The 21,924-nt window shown below is 34.9% G+C and overlaps 1 protein-coding gene across 7 annotated transcripts in view; it reads left to right on the forward strand.

The window, feature by feature from the left end:
• Positions 1 to 21,924, forward strand: part of LOC120525468 (nesprin-1-like) — a 305,232-nt gene that overhangs the window by 75,438 nt on the left and 207,870 nt on the right. For all 7 annotated transcript variants that reach the window (XM_039747791.1, XM_039747789.1, XM_039747790.1 and 4 more), the window contains exons 30-42: positions 2,495 to 2,722; positions 2,909 to 3,007; positions 5,294 to 5,481; positions 5,942 to 6,065; positions 6,611 to 6,777; positions 9,789 to 9,942; positions 11,832 to 12,460; positions 15,448 to 15,627; positions 16,408 to 16,558; positions 17,784 to 17,942; positions 18,276 to 18,458; positions 20,169 to 20,270; positions 21,223 to 21,426. In XM_039747791.1, coding sequence (XP_039603725.1) covers positions 2,495 to 2,722; positions 2,909 to 3,007; positions 5,294 to 5,481; positions 5,942 to 6,065; positions 6,611 to 6,777; positions 9,789 to 9,942; positions 11,832 to 12,460; positions 15,448 to 15,627; positions 16,408 to 16,558; positions 17,784 to 17,942; positions 18,276 to 18,458; positions 20,169 to 20,270; positions 21,223 to 21,426 — 2,568 coding nt within the window. The remainder of the gene's footprint in view (positions 1 to 2,494; positions 2,723 to 2,908; positions 3,008 to 5,293; positions 5,482 to 5,941; positions 6,066 to 6,610; positions 6,778 to 9,788; positions 9,943 to 11,831; positions 12,461 to 15,447; positions 15,628 to 16,407; positions 16,559 to 17,783; positions 17,943 to 18,275; positions 18,459 to 20,168; positions 20,271 to 21,222; positions 21,427 to 21,924) is intronic.

The raw sequence follows: 21,924 nt of genomic DNA on the forward strand, positions 1-21,924 counted from the left end.
ATTTCTAAAGTGATTTGATGGTTGTACAGTGCAGACAGCCATAGTTCATAAAAGAGTTATATAGTGGAATTTTAAAGGTATTAGATAAACCATGAAACTCTGCAATGACCATCTTTAGGAACCAGAGAAAATATGGCATCATTGGGATGTCACTTGAAAAAAGAATCCTTGGACAAGGAGAAACCTCAGCAGAGAGAGTACAGAATGACTGTAAACAACCTTAAAAGTGCTTCAGAAGCAGCAACTGGAATATCTCTGCATTTGACATCCACTTTACATAATATCATCATGTCTAAGACGTGGAGTAGGGTTTCAAAACCATTCCTTACAGTACAACAGCATGCAAGCCTGTAGAAATTTTGCAAGAAGATGTATTCAGTCACTCTAAGTCATGTGGGAACATGGTTTTCTTGAACCAAGGTAGAACATTTGGGTCATAATTGCAAAACATTTGCTTGGCACAAAGCCAGCATATGGCATCAACGAAAAAAACACAGTACCCACTGTCACGCTTGGCGATGGCGGTGTAATATATTGATTTTGGGGTGTTTGTCCTCATTAGAGAGAGGGGATCTAAGCGGAGTCCAGGGGAAAATGAATAACTCCATATATCAAGACTTCACCACAAAAGGTGCTAATCTATTCCAAAAAGCAAACTTAAGGAGGAAATTTGCTTTTTAGTGCAAAAAGAATGAAGTGCACAATGGAAACAATCAAGGAATGCCTTTAAATTTGAAAATCAAGGTCTTGAAACTGCCCAGTTAGACCCCCACATATCAATCTGACAAATAATATGAGGACTCAACTGAAGGGGGCTGTGCACTAGAGATCCATTTGCAAACTGACAGTCTTCACCAATGATAGTGGGATAAAATTGCAAAGTTAAGGTGTGCTACATTGATAGAAATCCATCCAAAGAGACTTACTGATGTAATCAAGTGAAATGGTGTTTATGCAAAGTATTAAGTAAGGTTTATACACACTTAGGAAACTAAAACATTGGAATGCTGTATTATCGTAATATTTCCCTCTAGTTACCCTTTACCTGTTTTCTTCAAGGGTAAGTGTACTCGTCAAGTTCGTTACCGGGTTGGTCTACTGTTGCACTTTAAGATTAACACACGCATACATAGCTATACGCATACACACAGAACCTCATCACAACAGTGCCCCATGAATGACAAACACACAGCTGGTTAACCTCTGGCACTTTAAACCACACAAGTGCCTTAGGAATAACACAGCCTATCACTCTTTCAGCACTTCAAGAGACTTACTTATTATTGGCACGAACAACATACGATGTTTTAATGATATCTCAGACATAAATATTACTTTTGGTCTACAATAATACATTTAAACATACAAAGGCTCAGCACTCTTGACTATAGGCCATTTATCAGCCAAGAATGCCTTACTTTATGTACTGTTCCCTACTATGGGTTGGAACTCTCACCTGCAGCCCTTAATAAACCTCACATCACAGAGGTAATGGCAAACCTCTGGCTGCACCAGGTGGTCAATGAAGTCTACCTTATTACTTCAGTCACTCTAGATATTAAGACAAAGCATGGAAAGTTAAAAGCAGCATGGTATATATTTCAGGAATAATAATACCAGTGGAACAAAGAATAATAGAAAATAGGACTGATAGAAAAGTCTGGATATATATAGTCTTTAAAAAAAAGCTTACAAATAAGTAAAGATGACAAGGATGAATGTCGCAGGCGGCTTGTGATCTAGTACTCGTAGTTGTTCACGATGCTTTTCTGATGACCAAATGGAAGCGGCTGCACATTGCTGTCGCTCTGTTCTCTTGTGACGTATTCATCCCTTCTTCTTCCTCCCTCCTTCCTTACTATATCACTCCTCAGACGAGGCATATTTATTCTAAAATTCTACTGTGGGGTTTTGCAAGATGTGATTGTTAGATATTCTAATTGGCTGGCTGTCAGTATGATGAATGAATTCACTGTCCGTTTTCCCAAGTAATAAAACGTTTTTATGTTCTCTGAGGTATCGGCAGGTCTTCCTTTCCTAGGCTGTAAAATGATTAGATGTCCATCCTTTCTCAGGTTATAAAGTAATTGATAGCCTGAGGCACCAGCATGTCTTTCTTTCTTTGTTGGAACAGCTGTTTTAAAAGTGAGATATGGAGGAAGACATGCTTTGATTTGTCCTGAATGTAGTTCATCTGTTGTCTTGTCTTGAACAAAATATAATGGAAATATAAACCAAAATGTACAGATTTTGTACCCCACAACAAATGCTTACTTTGTAATTATTTTCTTTAAAGTTCAATTGGTTTTCTGCCAAAAAGTAAAATAAATATGTTTTTTTTTAATGTTGATATCCTCATTATATGTATACTACCAACTTTTATAGTTTATTTTCTTGCTTCCAAAATCATGCTAACATGCTAACTGAATGGGTAATAATTGCCAAGTTAAAAAAAAAAGTTAAAACTTACATTTTTTGTTTCACTGATTCAAAGGACATCAGTAAAGAACTTGAGGCCAAGGCTAAAGTAATCCCGTCTTTGGAAGATAAGTCTGTGTCCCTGGGGCAGTGTGTATCTTCTGGAGAAGCTGCACGCATAAAAGCCAGATTGACGCAAATCGGCAGACACTGGGAAGAGCTGAAAGAGCAAGTGCAACATCTGAATGGAGTTTTACAAGAAAATTCCTCACACTTACAGAAATTTCAAGGCAGCCTTATAGAGGTCTGTAACAAAATATGTACTTTTTGCAGATGTTAAAACCATATTAATATAAAATGGCACTATTTTTTAATGTAAACCCAGCACCTTTTGCAGTAAACTGAGTAGCTTTGCTTAAAGTCAGCAGCTTTCTTTAGAGTCTGCATTATTTTCAGGATTAAGGGTTAATTTAATGTCTCTTGCTTTCAGGTTGAAAAGACTTTGGAAAATTTAGAAGATAAATTATTTTCCTCAGTTACGTCTTGTTCTTCTGCCACAGAAACACACAAAGAGCTTCAGAAACATGGGGTCAGTAATCCTGAGCATTGTATTTAAATCAAAGTATGATATGCTAAAGCTTCTACGACAATACACAATTTTTCAAGCTATTTTTGCAGGCTTCATTTATATAATCCTTATGAGTCAGAGGCGGTCGTTTAGTCTGACATTCCCAGCAACTACATTAGGTTTGATTTTGAGTTAAGTCATAAGGGAGTGTTCTTTGTATGTAAGAAGTGATAACCAACTAGTCCTCATGTGCACATCCCAGAAGTACAAAGCATAGACTAGCCAAGAGGAAAAGAGAATGTGTTTTGGATTTCATAAACAGAACAGAGACTTGCCTGTCTGATGGCTTGTATTTTACATATCATGACAGTTTGGGAAAAAAATGTCTAAGATTGAAGCTGCACTTTCAAGCAGCATGTTTGTCAGAAAAAAAGGCAGAGCTTGTGATACTTTGGAAATGTTGAACTGTGCTATAACATTGTCATTGAGTTGTGTAAGTTGTCATGCTCTGGGATTTATAATGATTAGTCTAACATCCTTTAGGATCAAGAACAGCAACTTCTGTTGTCAGATTTGACATCCACTCTAACTAAAAGTCACAGAATGTGATGCCAGTTTAAAACTGTTAAACTTAATTCCACATATTCTATTAAGCATATTTAAAAAGCCAAGCATTGTTCAAACTAAAGATGTCTAGGGTAAAATTCTTTGGTGGAACTGTTATACATTTTAAAATCATTGTGCTGTTTCTTGCTACTGATTTTATTGACCTGGACAGGATTCCAGTCAGTCAAGTCAGTTCACATGCCCATCCACAGTGTCACACAACAGTCAGTTTAGAGGTGTTTTTTTTAACTGAACACTTATGACTTGGGAGGTATGAGGAACAGGAGGCTTCAGAAAATACCCTCACACATTCAAGGAGAATGGGAATGACAAAGACCAAGATGCAATCTCTACACTGGGGAGTTGTGAATCAGCAGTTTTAATCTTTGAACCCTCATGTCATATAGCTTAAAACAGTCAAAAGGTTTTCATAGAGTAAGATAAAATTCCTTGCACAGTGTAGAGCTCTTCTGTTTTACAATTCCAGGAACCTGCCTTCGATTCTCAGCCCAGTCATTAAATTATTTTAGTTTATATTGTTCTTACGCTTGAGTGGATTTTTTCTTGCATGCCAAAGATATGTCTGAAAAATTTATTGGCAAATCTAAATTGGTTTAATATATGGAGTGTGCCTTTATGCCTGATGCTTTTCAGAAAATGAATGAATGAACATGGTTAATTTATCCATCCATCATCCAGCCTGCTATATCCTAACTACAGGGTCACAGGGGTCCGCTGGAGCCAATCCTAGCCAACACAGGGCACAAGCAGGAAACAAACCCAGAGCAGGGCGCACACACACCTACCAAGCACACACTAGGGACAATTTAAAATCGCCAGTGCACCTAACCTACATATTTTTGTACTGTGGGAGGAAGCCCACACAGACACGGGGAGAACATGCAAACTCCACGCAGGGAGGACCTGGGAAGCAAACCTGGGTCTCCTAACTGCGAGGCAGCAGTGCTACCACTGCGCCACAGTGCCACCCATGGTTAATTTAAAATATGCAAATTCACATCTATTTCACTATCACTTGACCAGTAATTTAGCCATTTAATATACACTATTATATGAATTGTTATTCTTTTTATCCTGTTTTCTTCATACTGAAAGTTCCAACTTAATAATGAAATTCTTACAACTTTAAAATATGTCCAAAGGTACTGTATTCTTATTCATTATATATTTATATATTATATATATATTATAATAGGTGAAGCAGTATATATTTATTCATTCATTTAGCCATTTACTGAAGCCATGTAGTGTAGTATACAGTATTTGCTAAGGTGTTAACCACAATGTTGCTGGTAAATTCTAGCTTTTGACTCATTGTGTTAACCTGAGGTATACGTTTTTTCCTTGTATCCATTACAAAACAAATCGATTATTAGGGTAATTTTATCAGCTACATTATTATTCTGTTTTTTTTGCTTTTCTGAATTGTAGTAGTAGCAGTATTGTCACATTTACAGTATATTTGCAGCAAAGCAAACAGGTTGTGTTTACATTACCTTGAAGATATTTTAAGCAATATATTATAAAACATTGTTTTCATTAATTGCTTGAAGTCGTTCTAGATGTACAGTAACTACCCTGTATATTCCATTCACCACCTGGAGTCCACAAAGAGTCATATATAAAATCTTACATACTTTTTGGCATATCTCTAAATGCATGCTGTATCCTTTTTGACAGGACCTCACACTCTCCTTAGAGCCACTGAGGACCACAATCACATCGCTACTGGCAGGAGCTCGTAAAGTCACCGATAAAGACAAAGCTGAGCAGAATGTCATTTCCTTGCAGCAACGCTATGAGAAAGATATGCAGCAAGCAAAACAAAAACAAACTAAACTGGAAAACCTCCTTGCAATGTGGCAACGGTGAGACAGGAGATATTAAGGAATATGAACGAGTCCTTTTACTTCTCACACAACCTGAAACCCATGGAATGTACATATAGCTTACAACAGATACAAAGAAATTAGTAGTACATTTCTCAAAAGAAGAAAAATAAATTAGTTTACCAGTAACAAGTAGTGTTAAATGATGTGAGAGAGTGGGAGATTCATAAAATATAGGTAAAACAGATTGTGTTGGAAAAGAGAGAGATAAAGAGTATAATAGCTACAATTTTTAAATCACAGCAGACCTTAGGCAATACGCCATTTTTTACCCCATAAATGATTATAGACATTTTTTTTTACTTTTTAAAAACAAATACTATTCTAAATAATAAACAGATTCAATTACATCCATCGATTTTGTTTTGGGAGCTCTGGCTAAAATGAATTCAGCCATCCATATGCATCTCTCTCATGCTGTTCTGTGTTTGTTGCTTAGATTTGAAAAAGAATGGAGTACCTTTGAGTCCTGGCTCGAGAGATGTGAAGCAGTAATTGGCACACAGGCACATCTCATGTCTATTGATCAAGCAAAGCTTCAAAGCGATCTTGACACTTTAAAGGTAAAACACATATTTTCTCTGTTAAATTTGTGCAAAACTCTTGTGTGTTTTTTTTTCTTTTATGGCATTCATTTTATAAATGGTCTCTAAGAGGAAAACATACATAATTTATGTACACTGTAATGGAGATGGACTTACAAGTCAGTTGTCTTCTTTTATAACAGTTGTATTTGTAATAGCTTCAGGTTTCTCCCAGCTTAATAGATCAGTTGTTAAAATTTTTGCTCAATAAATGTTAACTTTTGATTATTAGAAAATGCCATATGTTTGTTTGGACTAAATCACATTGACTATGCTGAAAACCTAAAGAAAAATTGTTTTGGTTATATACAGAAAGTTTGTTAGTGATAAATTATATATGACAAATCAAGAATGATGTAACCTGTACAGTTTTCTGTTGTTTTGTGTGTGGATTTTGTATTGGACAAAAAGGCACAGAATAAAAATCAATTCATTTTATTTATTCACTTTGTTCTCTAATGTTAATGACTTTTTACCTATTTCATATTTAGTATTTTTAATTTTTGTTTGCTTGTTAACTCCAGGATTTACAACATGAAGTGACATCCCATGAGTCAGCATATCAGACACTTTCAAATCTTGCAGCTTCCCTTTACCCCACAGCCAGGGAAAACATAGTGAATGAGATAAAACGCAACATGAAGCACACTGAAGAGAGACTGTATACCCTGGCAAATGCTATACCAGATAGGTGTGTTTCTAATAAATAATCCCTTGATTTTTCCTCATTTTTAACATAATTTGTAATAGTGCTTGAACTCATTTAAATCAATGCTAAATAGTAATGTTAAAAATAAAATAAATATAACTTAAGGTAAAACTGCTAGAAAGAATATGTTATATCCTAGGACTAGTATTTAAATTTTTCACTGTTTAACAAACATATAATATAATAAATTCTTTTGTTTGCTACATTTGTATCATAAAACTACTGTAATAGAGTTAAAATTTCATCTTGACATACTTAAACATTTTAACCCAATTTAACCTTTTCTGGTATTTATTTCTGTGAGTGTGTGTACAGTATATCTATGGCTAAACCAATCACTGCAATCCTAAAATTGTAAAATCCTATTGATTGACATGTATACATTTTTAACACAATTGACCCTAAAAGTTTATTTTTCGAAAAAATATGTTTTAGACAAAAGATGCAGAATACTCAAAGCACTTTCTTGTATTTGCACTTGATTTAAAACTTAATTTTCCACCTTACGGAATTGTGGCTTTGTTTTGGAAAATGTTTTAATGCTTGTAAATAAACAAATACACATTATATTTGTTTAATGAATGTTTTCAGTTTCTAAAACAATGAACTTCCTCTTCTATAGTTATTTGCTGTAGGGCACGTCTAATGATCACCAGTTCTCCACTATATTCTGTCTTCTGCATTTTTTCATTACTTGATGTGATTTATCATCTTTTAGGTAATATAACATGTCCTGCCTTGGCCTCTGTCATGATTTCTTTAAGCCCAGTTAACCCACCAGCACTATCTTCAACAATCCTTCTTAGCTTATGTCCCATCTACTTTTGTTGCCATCTTCTCACCGTATCCAATATACTCTTTTCTTCACTAATTCTTTCCAGCACTTTTTCATTAGATAATGTATCCATCCAACTGAACTTTTCCATCCTTCTTCATAGCCATAGTCCTCATTGTCCATGTCTCTGCTCCATGCAATACGATACTCCAGATTACTGTTTTAGTTATTCTTTTCTCCAATGTTCTATCCATTCAAGTTGGTATCAATTACTGTTTTGGATTCAAGGCTGCTTTTTCCATTGCTCTATGTATTTTTGTTTCTTTTTCTCTTCTTCTATTCCTTCACAGCATATTCCCCAATTTATTTGTAGTTTTCTACTCCTTTCAAAATGTGTTCTCCAATCTTATTTTTACTGGTTTCTTTGTTCTTTTTTTTGTTATGCAGATCACTTTTGCTTGTTTATACTGCTCTTCATTCTATACATCTTACATATGTAATCTAATTTGTTCATTAGATATTGTAGTCCTTATTCATTGCTTCATGTTATTGCTTTATCGCCTGCAGATCTTACTGATGTAACCTGTCTTCCTCCAACTTTCACCACTAGCTTGTTGTTTGTCTGTGCTTCTTTAAGTATTCTCTCAACGTGGATGTTAAATAGGATTGGTGAGAATAAACACCCCTGTCTGTTACCTCTTTCTATTTGAGATATCTCTGTTTCCACATGTGGGTTTTACATTTGCTGACTATCTTATATAGATGCCTAATAAGTCTTTTGTCTTGCCATTCTACTCATATACTGTATCTTTCAATATTCCTAGCAGTTTTACCCAGTTGACTCAGTCCGATGTTTTCTCTAAATAGACATATATTTCTTTATTGTACTCTAGACTTTTTTAACTCAGTATCTGAAGCACAATGATAGTATCTCTCATTCGTCTCCCTTTCTTAATCCAAACTGATCCTCTGACATATACAGTAGTTTTCTGCCTTTGTTTCTAATCTTTTTTTTCCTATCAACTTTATCACTACCTTTGATGCATAGGATAATACGCGTTTTATAGTCTGCACAATATGTTGCATTTGTCTTTTTTGTTACTAGTATCAAAATCACTTCTTTAAAGTCTTCTGGCCATTCTCCTTCTTCATAGATTTTCAAGTACAGTTTTTTTTTAGCAAATACCCAAAATCTCAAAAATGCCATGACAGATTTGATTGAAATTTGGTGATAATGTAGAAAAAAGTAAAATTAACAAACTTTTTTATTTGCCGATAGTTATTAATTTTATGCTAACTTATATGATCTTCACTGTGCTGAGGGCATGCCTTATACAAATGAAGGATGCAGCAAAAGTGATTGATAAGACATGCAAATAGCACTGGTAACCAAAAGGGTGGGTGGATGACTGAAGATGTGGCGATATGCCAGACAGGAGAAAAGACATTTGATGCAAAAGATGTGAAAAGAAAAAAAAAATCAAAACAAAGAAAATACAAAGCTCGATGGTTAGCAAGCACTGTTTTTTGCTGTTGAATACCGGCACTCTTAGAAACATATCGGCTCTTATTATGGTTATCTATTCCGCTGCGTCGACCTCCAGCCAACAGTCATGGCTGAAAACCATTGGGTGAAATGACTTGCTCATAATCACACAGTGTCAGTAATGGGTTTTGAACCCACAACCTCATGATCTAAAGTCTTAGGTCCAAAGCCTTAACCAATACACCCTACTGCTCACTGATAATATTAGCCCATGGTTAAAATAAAATAAATTTTACATACAAAAAAAGCACTTAGTTAGTTACACAGTAATTGTACACTTGATTAACCGATAGCACTGTAACTGACACCCATTGCTTTGCAATATATCCTGGGTGAAGCCAGGTAACACAGCTGGTTGTATGTAAGGTTTACTTGGGTGCTATGGCCTACTAATGTTATGCCCAAAGCACTGACGTGTTTTATCCTCTTTTTCAAGAACTGTCAAAAACTGCAATATGCTGTTGTATTACTTTGCTGCATCTTAAATGAGTCTGGCACCAGTGTAAGATCTAATATGAGATCTGATTATATATTATGATTATGATCTTATTTATAAATGGCCAAATATTCTACAAATAAGCATATAATTAACTTTATTTTCTGTCTGAGTGTGTGATCACCTCTTATATATTCTATACAATAGATCTTAAAACTTATTTTTCTGTTTTTCAGAATCCAGCAAGTTCAGTCTCACATTACAAAAATCCAGGAATATGATGATAGCCTTCTTCAGCTGTCAAACTGGATTGAACAATTCCTGAACAGTCTCCAGTCCACTTGTGAAGTTAACATAACAGATCTCCAGCCAACATATAATGAAATTAAAGTAGGGGATGTTTTCTTATATTTAGATGTTCACTTTACTTATGTATTGGTCCATGATAAAATTAAACTTTTATTTTTTATACTAGAACTGATTTTAGATTGCCAGTCTAATGACATTTTGAAGTATGAAAGATTCAATTATTTCCAATTTTTTTTTCTGATGCAATGATCAATATAGCAGCAATTCTTCACTGTAGCAGCTGAAGTGCTAGAACTTTATCTGCTAGTATTTTTTTATTATGGATGACAGAAGTGATTAATTGATAAGCCATGGATAATATCAGGTGAAATTAACATTGATAGAAGGATAAAGGTAAAATAAGTTGATGGTGCAAAGTAAAAGTTTATTATAACAGGTTTGATTTGTTATCCTTTTTCATGATATATGGTCTTTATTAAGTTTTAATATGTATATTTTGTCTTTTCACTTTTACTGATAATGACTAATATTAGTATATGGACTCAGATTTTATCACACTACAAAATGTGCCATGGTAAGAAAACAACCCTACTGAGAAATAGAATATATGTAAGCATCATTCTGTTTATTTTTTTTCTAGTTTTATGAAGAAATATAAGACTTGTTAATTAGGTATTTGGATTATGAAGCATGGATAGATATTAGATATTTGTTTTGCATACTGGGTTGGCGCCCTGCCCAGGTTTTGTTTCCTGCCTTGCACCCTGTGTTGGCTGGGATTGTTTCCAGAAGACCTCTGTGACCCAGTAGTTAGGATATAGCGGGTTGGATAATAGATGGATGGATGGATGTTTTGTATAGCCTTTATATGTACTTTACTGTATCTGGTTTATCTTTTTTATTTAGCATGGAAGGTGTACTGTATGTACAATTCTTCATTGTGTGCTTTAGGCTTGTTTGGAAGTAATTCATTATTTTGTAAGACAGCACTCAGTCTGGACTAGTATGTATAGTTTTGAAATTCTTTTTTAAATCCTGTCATTCACTCTTTGTAACATTTTACCATTACTATCATCTCAAAATACTTTTCATGTCATACTCTGGCGTTTCTAGCCATTCATTTTGTGAATTCGTTTTGTGCATTACAAGGCAGCAAGTAGTCATATACTGTTTCAGAAGCACTGCAGGAATCAGCCATGGATGAGTCCACAGTCCTTTGTTTTGGAGACTTATACACATCATGGTTCCAGTTTGACAAGATAGTGTAGGTTTGACTATGAGCCTCTGGAACTGATTATGGGACGGAGGCACAGAAAGAGTCTTAGCTTCTAATTTATGGTCTTTTTAATAGTTTTGAAATATTGGCACAGTCCCACCATGTCTGTGTAGGTTTTGCTCCAAAGTATTTGACTTTCCTCTCGTATGTCAAAAACATAAAACTTGTTACTTGTATATACTGGATTGAATGTACCCTTAGAAAGACAGGCACCCTCTCTAGGTTTGGTTCCTGCATGTTGCACTCTGCTGCCAAAATAACCTTAAGCTCCCAGCTATCCTATAATTAAATTCATCCAGTCTGAAAATGGATAGATGTACTGAATCTCTCAGCTGCCCTGTGAGCATACGGGATCGACCATGGGTTGGAAGAAATTGCTGAGGATATAATGTCATAGTCTGCCAGTTCAGCTTGTTTTAAGTACAACACTCATCAGGATGAACAGAGTGAAAATGACAATGATAAATTAAATGATGAAATGTTTGCATTATTAAGGACATATAAAAGTATCTCTCACTTCATTGTATGAAAAATTTTAAGGAATTTGCAAAAACAATTTTGTAGATTTTTGTTTTATTAGAATAAACTTTAAATGTTTGCTTGAGAAAAATATTTCATTATGTAAATGCTCATCAGGAAAAAAAGACAGATACAATTTCTTACTTTTTATTGTATTTCATTGTATTGTTTTCAGAACAACTTGGCTGAACTTGAGAAACAGAATGCAAAGAAAGAAAGCCTACAGGCCCAAGTTGATATCCTATGCTCTGTCTGCAGTCCTGAAGACCAAGATGTCTTACAGAGTAGGAAAGAGGATTATTTTCAGCTCTTCCGTGAAGCAGATCAGACATTGGAAAGGAGAAATGAAGTACTGAAACAACTAGAAATATTTGTACAAACACATAAGAGAGCATCTGGTATATTACATCATTTAAGGAAGATTGTTGAGTCTGCAAACAATTGGGATAAAAGTAAAAGTGAATCCCTACAGCAAGAATTGAAAGATACAGTTCCCCAAGTAAGCAGTTTGGAACTATTGGCAGTCAGTGTGGATGGGAGTCTTAGCAAGGCTCTTTATCACATTAAAGAAGGTGATTCTGAGCAGAGGACCTCTTGCAGAGCTTTAGCTGATCAACTGGGCACAGAACTGGAACTAGTTCAGAATATTCTGGGTACAAAACAGAGTGAAGCTGAAGCCCTTACAACTTTGTGGGCTTCTTTTAAAGAACGCAAGGAGCAGCTGCTGAAAAGTATTGAGGACATCGAAGAGAAGGCAGATAATGAAGGTCTAAGAGAACCTACACTTCTTGCCCTACAACAAAGGTATGCAGTATAGTTAAGCTTAATTCAATGCAGTTGGTGGAGGGAAAACATTGCTGGTCAGGAAAAGCATGAATTTTGGCTGTTTGCTTATAGGGGTAAAATAAGAGTACAGTACAGGTAGTTGGTTTCTCATATCCTTTGTCTTGTGCTTGTGTTCGACAAAATGTAATTAAGTATTAAGTACTTAAAATCCAAGGCTTACTGAATTTGTTGCATTTCTCATGGATTTTTTAAATAATGTAAACTTGTGTAATTTTTTTGTGAAATGGCCACATTATACCTGTAACAAAAACAACACTACATGGATTCAGAAAGACAACTGTTATGAATGTACCTTATTTTTTCATTCATTTTTCCAAATGTACTTATTTCTAAAAAGGTTGCAAAGTGTATGTTGTGAATGAGTGAAATTGCAGAGTCACAAAAATAGTTGGCGTGCCAAACTGGCCACCCCAAAAAAGGTTGCAAAGTATATGTTGTGAATGAGTGAAATTGCAGAGGCACAAAAACAGTTGCAGTGCCAACTTCGCCTACCCCATTTTTAATGTCTCTTTCGAAACACAAAGGTTGCAATTACATAAACAGGTTCACGAGGTGCTAGAACACAAAATATTCTTCGGGTTTGGCTGACTGGGAGTTCAACCTTACTGTATATTCACGTTGAAGTTAGATGCTACCTTCCAGGGATGGGCACTTTTTATTTGTTTCAGACTGGAAGAGGTGGGAGTTGAGGAAGCAATGGGCAGTGGTCAGAGGGAAGAGTCAAAGCATTTAGCAACTTTGCCCCCTCTCGCCATGAGGTGGCACCTCATACCTGATCAGAACCAGCAAAGCGATCCTCAGACGTGCATGCGTGACAGTGAAATTTTAGATGTCTTTTAAATTTGTTTCTATCTTAAATACATTTTTTGATGCCATTGTTTGATGTTACAGTATAACAGATTGCTAATTACAGCATTAAGAACATCATTTATTAAACAGGTTGAATGGTTAATTTGACTTTTTTTGAAAAAGTGTTAAAACCTGCATTTAACCTTCTTGAACTTATGCAGTGCTCTATCATAATTTGGCACTCTTTAGTTTCCTATGCCAAGTCCAGTTTCCAGTGTGCAGACCAGTTTGTGAAAAAACATGTCTCCAATGCCAAAATGTTGTTGGGCATAACATTATCTTTTTACTTGTTACTTAAGTGCTTACTTGTATGCATTTCAGCCTTTGCCCTCACAAACACAGTCCCATCATCCTGCCTTAATTCTAAAAATTTAATTTGTTCCAGTGTAGCAATATCATTCACTTACTTGCCAGCTAAGAATGTTTCAGTAAGCATAAATTCTGAAGGATCTGTGAGGCTATGGGTTCAAATCCTGCTGCTAACACTGTTTGACCATGATGATCAAGTTACTTCACCTGCCTGTGCTCCAACTGGGAAAACAAAAGAAATGTAATTTACTGGCTTTAGATCAGTTCCTGCTTTTTACTACTTTTCCTACTAATGGTCATTACAAAACACAGTTTTACAAGAAATTACTTGTAAATTGAAATGAGTAATTGGAAGGAGGGCGTATCATTGCTGCCTCGCAGTAAGGAGACCTGGGTTCGTTTCCCGTGTCCTCCCTGCGTGGAGTTTGCATGTTCTCCCCGTGTCTGCGAGGGTTTCCTCTGGGCGCTCCAGTTTCCTCACACAGTCCAAAGACATGCAGGTTAGGTGGATTTGCGATTCTTAATTGTCCCAAGTGTGTGCTTGGTGTGTGGGTGTGTGTGTGTTGGCTGGGATTGGCTCCAGCAGACCCCCATGACCCTGTAGTTAGGATATAGCGAGCTGGATAATGGATGGATGGAATTAGAAGGAATAATGTTTAATTTGAGTATATGATTTTTAATTGTTTACATAATTCACTGGAGTACAATTTTTTTTTCATATCGTTCATCAGTTTTATGGAGTCTCTCTTTAAAGTCTACAGATGTGAATGTATACGTAAAGCAGTGCTTAAAGTGGATATACTGTACATTTGTGCTGGGATCCTATGTGTTACAGTGATGTAATAATGTGAAGTGTGAGGAGCATGGAGCAGTCGCTTTGAGTGTCGCAACAGAATTTCCATAGCTTCCTCTTTAAAAATCCAAGCACCATGATCTAAGAGGGGTATTGCATGATATAAGAGCTGCAATTATGGAGTGGAATGGGTTTCTGTTGGAGGGGCTAGTCTGACTCCCTTGTAGTTTTCAGCACAGCAACCAGGGGCTGAAGGTCAACAAAGTGGGACTGATAATCAAGATGAGACTCGGTATGCAGCAAAAAATAGCATTTGGTAACCATTTAGCTTTGCATCTTCCTTGAGCTTCATCAAACTTTCTCTTTCCATTTCAGAATGTGATTATGGCCCTTTTTCCTGTCCAGTACACTGCTACTTCTTCAATTGTACATTCGCCCTATTGGTTGGTGGTGATATTCCCTGGGCCTGTCAATCACTTCTGCTCTGTCCTTTATTTGCATAAACACAATTTCTGAGCAGCACACAGCATGTACCTTAGAATAATATTTCATAAATATTGACAAATAAAACATTTATTGACAAATAAAAAAACATGTCAGCTAATTTTCTCTTTTCTATAGTGTCCCCTAATTTCAATCAAATCTTACAAAATATTTTTGAGATTTTGGGTTATTTAGTTTTGATGTATGGAACTGTACTTTCTTTGTGAATACTTTCTCCTGTAGATGTATCATCCTGACACATTTCTGCTTTTTAACTGAAAGGGAAATTGTGTGTGTGTGTGTTTGAGTGAATGAGTCAGTCAGCTTTGCCATATATATATTATATGTTATTTGTAACTTTGCTATGTAGTTATCTTTAGAGAGACGTTTTTTGTAAAAAGTGTATTTACAGTTTTAGTTTCCAAAATGTATTTATATGAATATTTCAGCTGTGTTGAAGTTTGTTGTATATTAAGACATATAAAAGTACAGGATTTATTTCATTTTTCAGACTAAGAGTATTCAACCATTTAGAGGATGAATTAAATTCCCACCAGCATGAGATGCAGTGGTTAATAGATAAAGCCAAGCAGCTAATGCAGAAGGGCGCTGATTTAGTGTCCGAGTGCAAAAAGGAAATTGTCCAAGTAGAGAAGACCTGGGAAGCCACTAAATCTCTCATCATGGAAAAGTAACTATCCAACATCTTTGATATTTGTGCACATTTACCAATTTTAGTGCTTGTTATCAAATAACTGTAAGCCCTCAAATTCTCAAAAAACTGAGATTTAAGATTTAGTTTTACATTGTGCAGCCTGGATTTTTAAAGAATGTATTTGAACAAACTATGAATCAGTCAATAAGGATTTTTTTCTTTCCCTGTTTTAATGAATGTAAATAGAGTATCAACTGTTTCAATTAAATGTTATACAGTAGATGGATATATTGTGACGTGTGAGTCAATGTTTCACACTCGCATCAGCTATCGGGCAACAGATACATTATGTATCGAGGCTGAGAACCTGCAGTTGCCTCTGCTACATGCAAGCAATCCCTGCATGTGTAGCTAGGGGGTTGTCAGAAATCTCATAATATACTGTATGTAATAACAGAGGGGACTGGTCGGTCTCTTGGTCTGGAACCCCTACAGATTTTATTTTTTTTCTCCAGTATTTGGAGTTTTTTTTTTGTTTGTTTTTTCTGTCCACCCTGGCAATCGGACCTTACTTATTCTATGTTAATTAATGTTGACTTATGTTTATTTTTTTTTATTGTGTCTTCTATTTTTCAATTCATTTTGTAAAGCACTTTGAGATACATTTTTTGTATGAAAATGTGCTATATAAATAAATGTTGATTGATTCATTGAACATGTGAATGCTAATTGAATTCTTAAGAGTTTATGCCTTTTAAATAAAATGTAATGTATACTAATGAAAATGTTTTGTGACTTTCAACTATATCATTTCAGTCAAGAACAGTGCAGTGTATTAATAGATCTCATACGAGAGTTCCAAAATAGAAAATCAACCATTAATAAAATAATAGAAAGTGCTGAAAATGTGGCTGAAATTAAGTCCGTCTTGAAGGATCAAGAGGACATTAGGAGAACATTATCACGGGTAAGTAGTTTCCTAAAAGGAATCTTAAAAACCTTGGTTTTATGCCCAACAATGTAGCCATGGATGTGATTTTTGTTGTAAAGCACATGTCAGATAAACATCATGTTATAATTAGTCGATACCTTAATGAAAGCCTAGGGCAAAATTCATATAGTTTCAAATATGTAGCAAGTCATACTTTTGGTAACAAATATAACATCTTAAATTTAGGAAAGAAAATTATTTAATAGAATCATATAACCAAAATGTGTAGTAAAGGTATTCTTTTGGCAAAGTAAACAATTGGTTACGTAGCACAGTGTGTTGAGTATAAGTCAAGGGAGGTTATTGTTGGTTCTATATCATAGGAAGGCTCAAGCAGTACAAGAGAAACTCTAGAGAAGAGCATTGAAACCAATTTTAGGAATTTAATATTTGAGCTGTAGGGAAACTTTGGTGTTGAGTTTCTTTTATACCTAGATTAAGAGAGCTCATAAGATATGTATAGTTATTAAAGGAATGAGTAATTCCAGGTGTTGCTTTAGAAAGAGATCTTCAGCAATAACACATGTTGAATAGAAAATGATATGTTGAGCTTGATGGCCTGTAATGTTTTTATGTTAGTATTTCCAATGATTTCAGTATATAGAGAAATATAAACAATGGCCCAGAGGGAAAGTCATGACAGTGAAAAAATTATTTAGTGGGTATTCACCTAAAATCATTTTTTGATTCTGTTGCTGTCTATGATTAAAATAGAGATGGTGTCCAAAGAGGTATGTAAGATACTGCCTTGCAGTTTCTTGCTGTATACACCAGTGGTCCTGTACTGAAAGTGAAAAGCAGAGATTGGTTTATGGCGAAGTTACTGAAACAGAAAGACAATATGATATCAATAATCAATATTCCTGTGATAAATGGCTGCAAATGATAGGAGATATAGTAGATGTAGCCTGCATCTGCAGTTGACTAAACTGTATAAAATCACATAATGTCTATTAAATTTGTTGGTCAAATAAGACCATATTTGAGCCATCAACTTTCTTCAGTGAATTATTCTTATCCTTGGTTGGTTAAATAAAACCTTAAAATTTCTCATAGTTTCAAAGCTCTGCTACTATATTTTATTTATGATTTCTGAATCTAGCTGCCCTTCAGTTATGTGTTATAAAGATTGTCTGAAGCAGTTTAATATTTGACAGCTTATCTTATACTTACCTTCAATCTTTGTCTAATATTTCCTTAGCATGAAGCCATAAAAAATGAGATGAGTGCAAAGCAGGATGAGTTGGATGCTTTTAATAACAAAGGAAAACAGGTCCTTAATGAGCTGAAGAAGATTCCTACGTGTGATTCTACGGCTGTGAGAAAAGATATGGATGCCGTTGTAGATCAGTGGCTTGATGTAAGCTGATATATTCTGAACGCTGTTGTTATGGCCAGTTCTGTCCATGAATTTTGAATATCATGAAAATGATTTAAGCAACTGTGTTCTGTTGTTGTATGTTAATACTTTACCTGAGGTACCATGATTAAACTTAGCATGGTTAAGAACAAGTACATCACACATTATTATTATATGTTTTATGAGCATTAAAACTTGCCAATTCATAATAACAAATTATAGTGATTCATATAAAAAAATGATGGCAGCACTTTGCTGAAAATACCACTGATATTGCCAAATTTTATTGATTTTGGTTTCTTATCTGAACCTTTTTATGATCTTTAATATCAGGTTATGGACAGAATTGATGAAAACATTGAAAGGGTCAGCGTTTGCCTATCACTTTGGGAAGATGTGCTCAACATTACTGATGAAATTGATGGGTGGTCCAACAGTTCAGTGTCAGATCTGAGTGAAAATCTGAGCAATCTTAACAACAGCCAACGAATGGAGGAACGTCTTGTTCAGTTTCAGGTAGAATTGATCTTACTGTAACATTAACATTAAATTCAGTTACGGCTGTTCTTTTCATTTTTTTTTTACCAAACTGATTAGTACAAAAACCTTAAAAAAGTATAACTTCACTTGCCAGCAGTATGTGCCACTTTTACTATTGTACATGAAATCATAAAAAGTGTATTTACCATATTTGATTTTATTGGTATCAAAACATTTTACACTTAGAACATCTCAGAAAATTAAAAAATTAGAATTAATACCTGACATATCATCACGATTACACCTAGCCTGAAGAAGGGGCCTGAGTTGCTTCAAAACTTTTCACTACATCCATAATGGCTAACACAGTATAACACCCTAGTACTACTGATATATCATCTAAACTTATTACACTATTTTGAGAGCATATGACTATTTTTAAAGTTTGTCTGGGTTTGGGAGTAAATAGAGTGTTATAATGGACACAAAATGCTTATTAATACATAATGAACAGTGACAACAAGGATACTAGAAATATTGATTATGTGAATCTATTAGTGGCTCTTGCCACAGGGAGGTTTTAAAAGAAACAGCATGTGGTTAAATTCTATCAGACTTATTATCTCATAGAGATTAAAGGAAGAGGTGCTATCAGGAGATGGTACCACATGGGACACATATTAATCAAAGTCAAAGAGGCAAGCAGATGTGTTACACTGGAAGACAGGGAAACACATGCTGATGATCCATAAACTTGTAGCAAAGTTGTAATGAATGAAATGGGTAAGGATCCCAAATGGGAAATGTGTGATGAAATCATGACTGTTACTATTAACTGGATGTCACCACCAAAAAAACCAAAAAACAGAACATGGCTATGGCCAAGCAAAGCTAGCACAAAATAGCAGTACCCATAAGAAAAGCAAACAATAAAATTTGTGCCATATTTCTGTCCCTTATAATAGTAAAATATGTGGGAGATCAAGATTACAACAAACTCAGATTATAACAGACCAGGAATGACCCTGAAAAGGAGCTTTAAAAGAGTTTCTATAGTCAAACCTGGAATTATTTGCCTTGTCGACCAATTGCAGCCTGCCTGTTTTTACTTGCTCATATTGGCTGCAGAAACAAATGCCAATGCTACAAATGCAGAAGTAAAACAGTGTGTATAACTAAAAGCAAGAACATTTGTATGAAAAGAAAAAAAATACTTTTTTATAATATTTTGAGGTTAAGGAGACAGTTTCTAGATTTTTGACAGGTATAACAAGTATAACAGGTAAAAACAGCCATTGTGAAATTATATTTGTGTTTGTATCTTGCTAAATCCACCGAATAACATAAGCATCTATTTATTTTGCTATACCCAGAAACTAAACGACTACTACTGTTGAATCACAATGATGCTGTCGTTTGTTTTCTGTGTTTTTTAACAAATCTTTATCTTTATATTTACTAATTCTATATTTAGTAATTAGTATAATTTGTTCTTGTATTGTACCTGACTATTTGTGCAGTGCTCTCTTAATGAAGAGTGCTATACAATATACTGTACATATTCACATGTTGTAACCTGTTTTTCCAGACAATGGCAGGGAATGCTAAACAGCCTTAAAGATTAGAGATAATGGTCGTTGATCCTGACACATTATAATAAAATTAATGTTAAAATTAAGTTGACCTATTTAGTTAAGGTTCCATTTAGTTCAGGTTCAAAAAAATTTTCTTCATATTGTCTTGCAGTTAGAAATAGATAATAAAGAAGAAAAGTGTAAAGCACTGAACTTGAAGACAACAGAATTGAAGCAATTAACTAAGAGCCAGGAGCCTCCAACAGAGCTGCAGGTACAGTATCATTCATTGTCTTTGTTCTATTCCAGCAAAAAATCAATGTATACCACCCAATTGTGTTTCTTATCAACTACAGAATAAGTATCATTAGTCCATATAAAACTGAAAAATTAACAATACAAAACAATATATACCTGGTTTAGAAATTCATTAAATGGTGTTTGGAGTAATGTTCTAAACAATAACATATAGCTGTGCCCACTATAGTAAGTTTTACCTAATCATACTAGTAGTAGCAGTAATAGTAGTAATAGTAGAATTGTCACAATAAACTTTAACTTTAACAGTAGCATGAAATGTTTTCTGCCGAAAAATTATATGACTTCTGCTCTGTGCTCCCAACCACTGCTCTGACTTTAGAAGTGCTGACAGTTGCCATCACTGATCCATAGTAAGTATGCCAAAGAGTATTTCATAATTTATTTCTTTGGGCAGAATGCCATGTTTAAGAATGTGAATGAGATCAGCAAGCAGTAAGAAGCTGTGTGTGACTTGTGTTACTGCTCTGAGCCTCTTTTACACAATAGCTATGAGATCATCCCACCTACATTTTAATTGAGTATGTGTTCCCTGCAGGAAGCAGATGAGCTTGACTGCTCTTTCTCTTTAGGGGTGTTGGTTGCATAATTATGTTTTTCTTTTAATTCTTGCATTAAATAAATACTGACAGTGAGAGTGTACTTCACTTTTATGGCCATGTACTATCCTTGTGACCTAAAGCAGTATTCAAATGTTTTGGAAAAGACAAAGACTTCATATATTCATTAAAATAAAGTACAGGTTAACAATTTTTTAAATTGAAGTACCAAAATTATTTATTTTACAATCTATATGCTAAGGTTTGAGCAAATTAGAAATGAGAAAATTAAACAATGTTTAATATATATATATGTCACGTTTGTATTGTACTGTTTAAGTCTGTTTTTAATGATTGCTTTTTCTCTAGGTCTTGGAAAGCGATGTTAGAAAAAAGATCATCCATGCCCGGGGAGTGTCAGATACAGCCCGAGAAACTCTTAGACAGTTTAGCACCCAGAAGCAGCAGTTGGAGAACTTCATTGCTCAAATGACAGAGTGGTTGAGCAGTGTGGAGCAGTCTCTACTAGCGTTCCCTCACAGCATCATTCCTGAGGATCTGCAAAAAGTAAAGGTGAGAACATGGCAGTTGCATAGGAGATTATTTGATACTTGTATTGAATTCCAACTATAGTAAATGTTTTATTCTTTATTAGAAGACCACTTTTTAACTGAATATAAAATATAGAACACACATTAATTTCACTTGTGTAGTTCTAATAACTTGGAGACAAAAGTGAACAGCAACACATATTTATGATTTATGAGTACAATCACTCACAGAAATCAGGAGCTTTTCCAGGCTTTTTTTGCTTACAAGTGATATGATGTGTTTATTTAAAACGATCTAGACTTGAAACACCAAATGTAACCAAGTGTATGTAAGTAAAATGTATTTTTACATACTGTATACACAAAATGCATTCAGTTCTCCTTTTCCGGGAATATTAACACCCATGGAAGCAGAAAACATGGATGTTGAAACATTGATCCTATGGAATGCTGGCTGTGGGAGGTCCACTATGGGGAGATGAGGTGGGCTGGACGTGCCAGCTGTCCACTGTTGCTCCTC

The sequence above is a fragment of the Polypterus senegalus genome, chromosome 3 (assembly GCF_016835505.1).
Source record: "Polypterus senegalus isolate Bchr_013 chromosome 3, ASM1683550v1, whole genome shotgun sequence".
Classification (NCBI taxonomy): Eukaryota; Metazoa; Chordata; class Cladistia; order Polypteriformes; family Polypteridae; genus Polypterus; species Polypterus senegalus.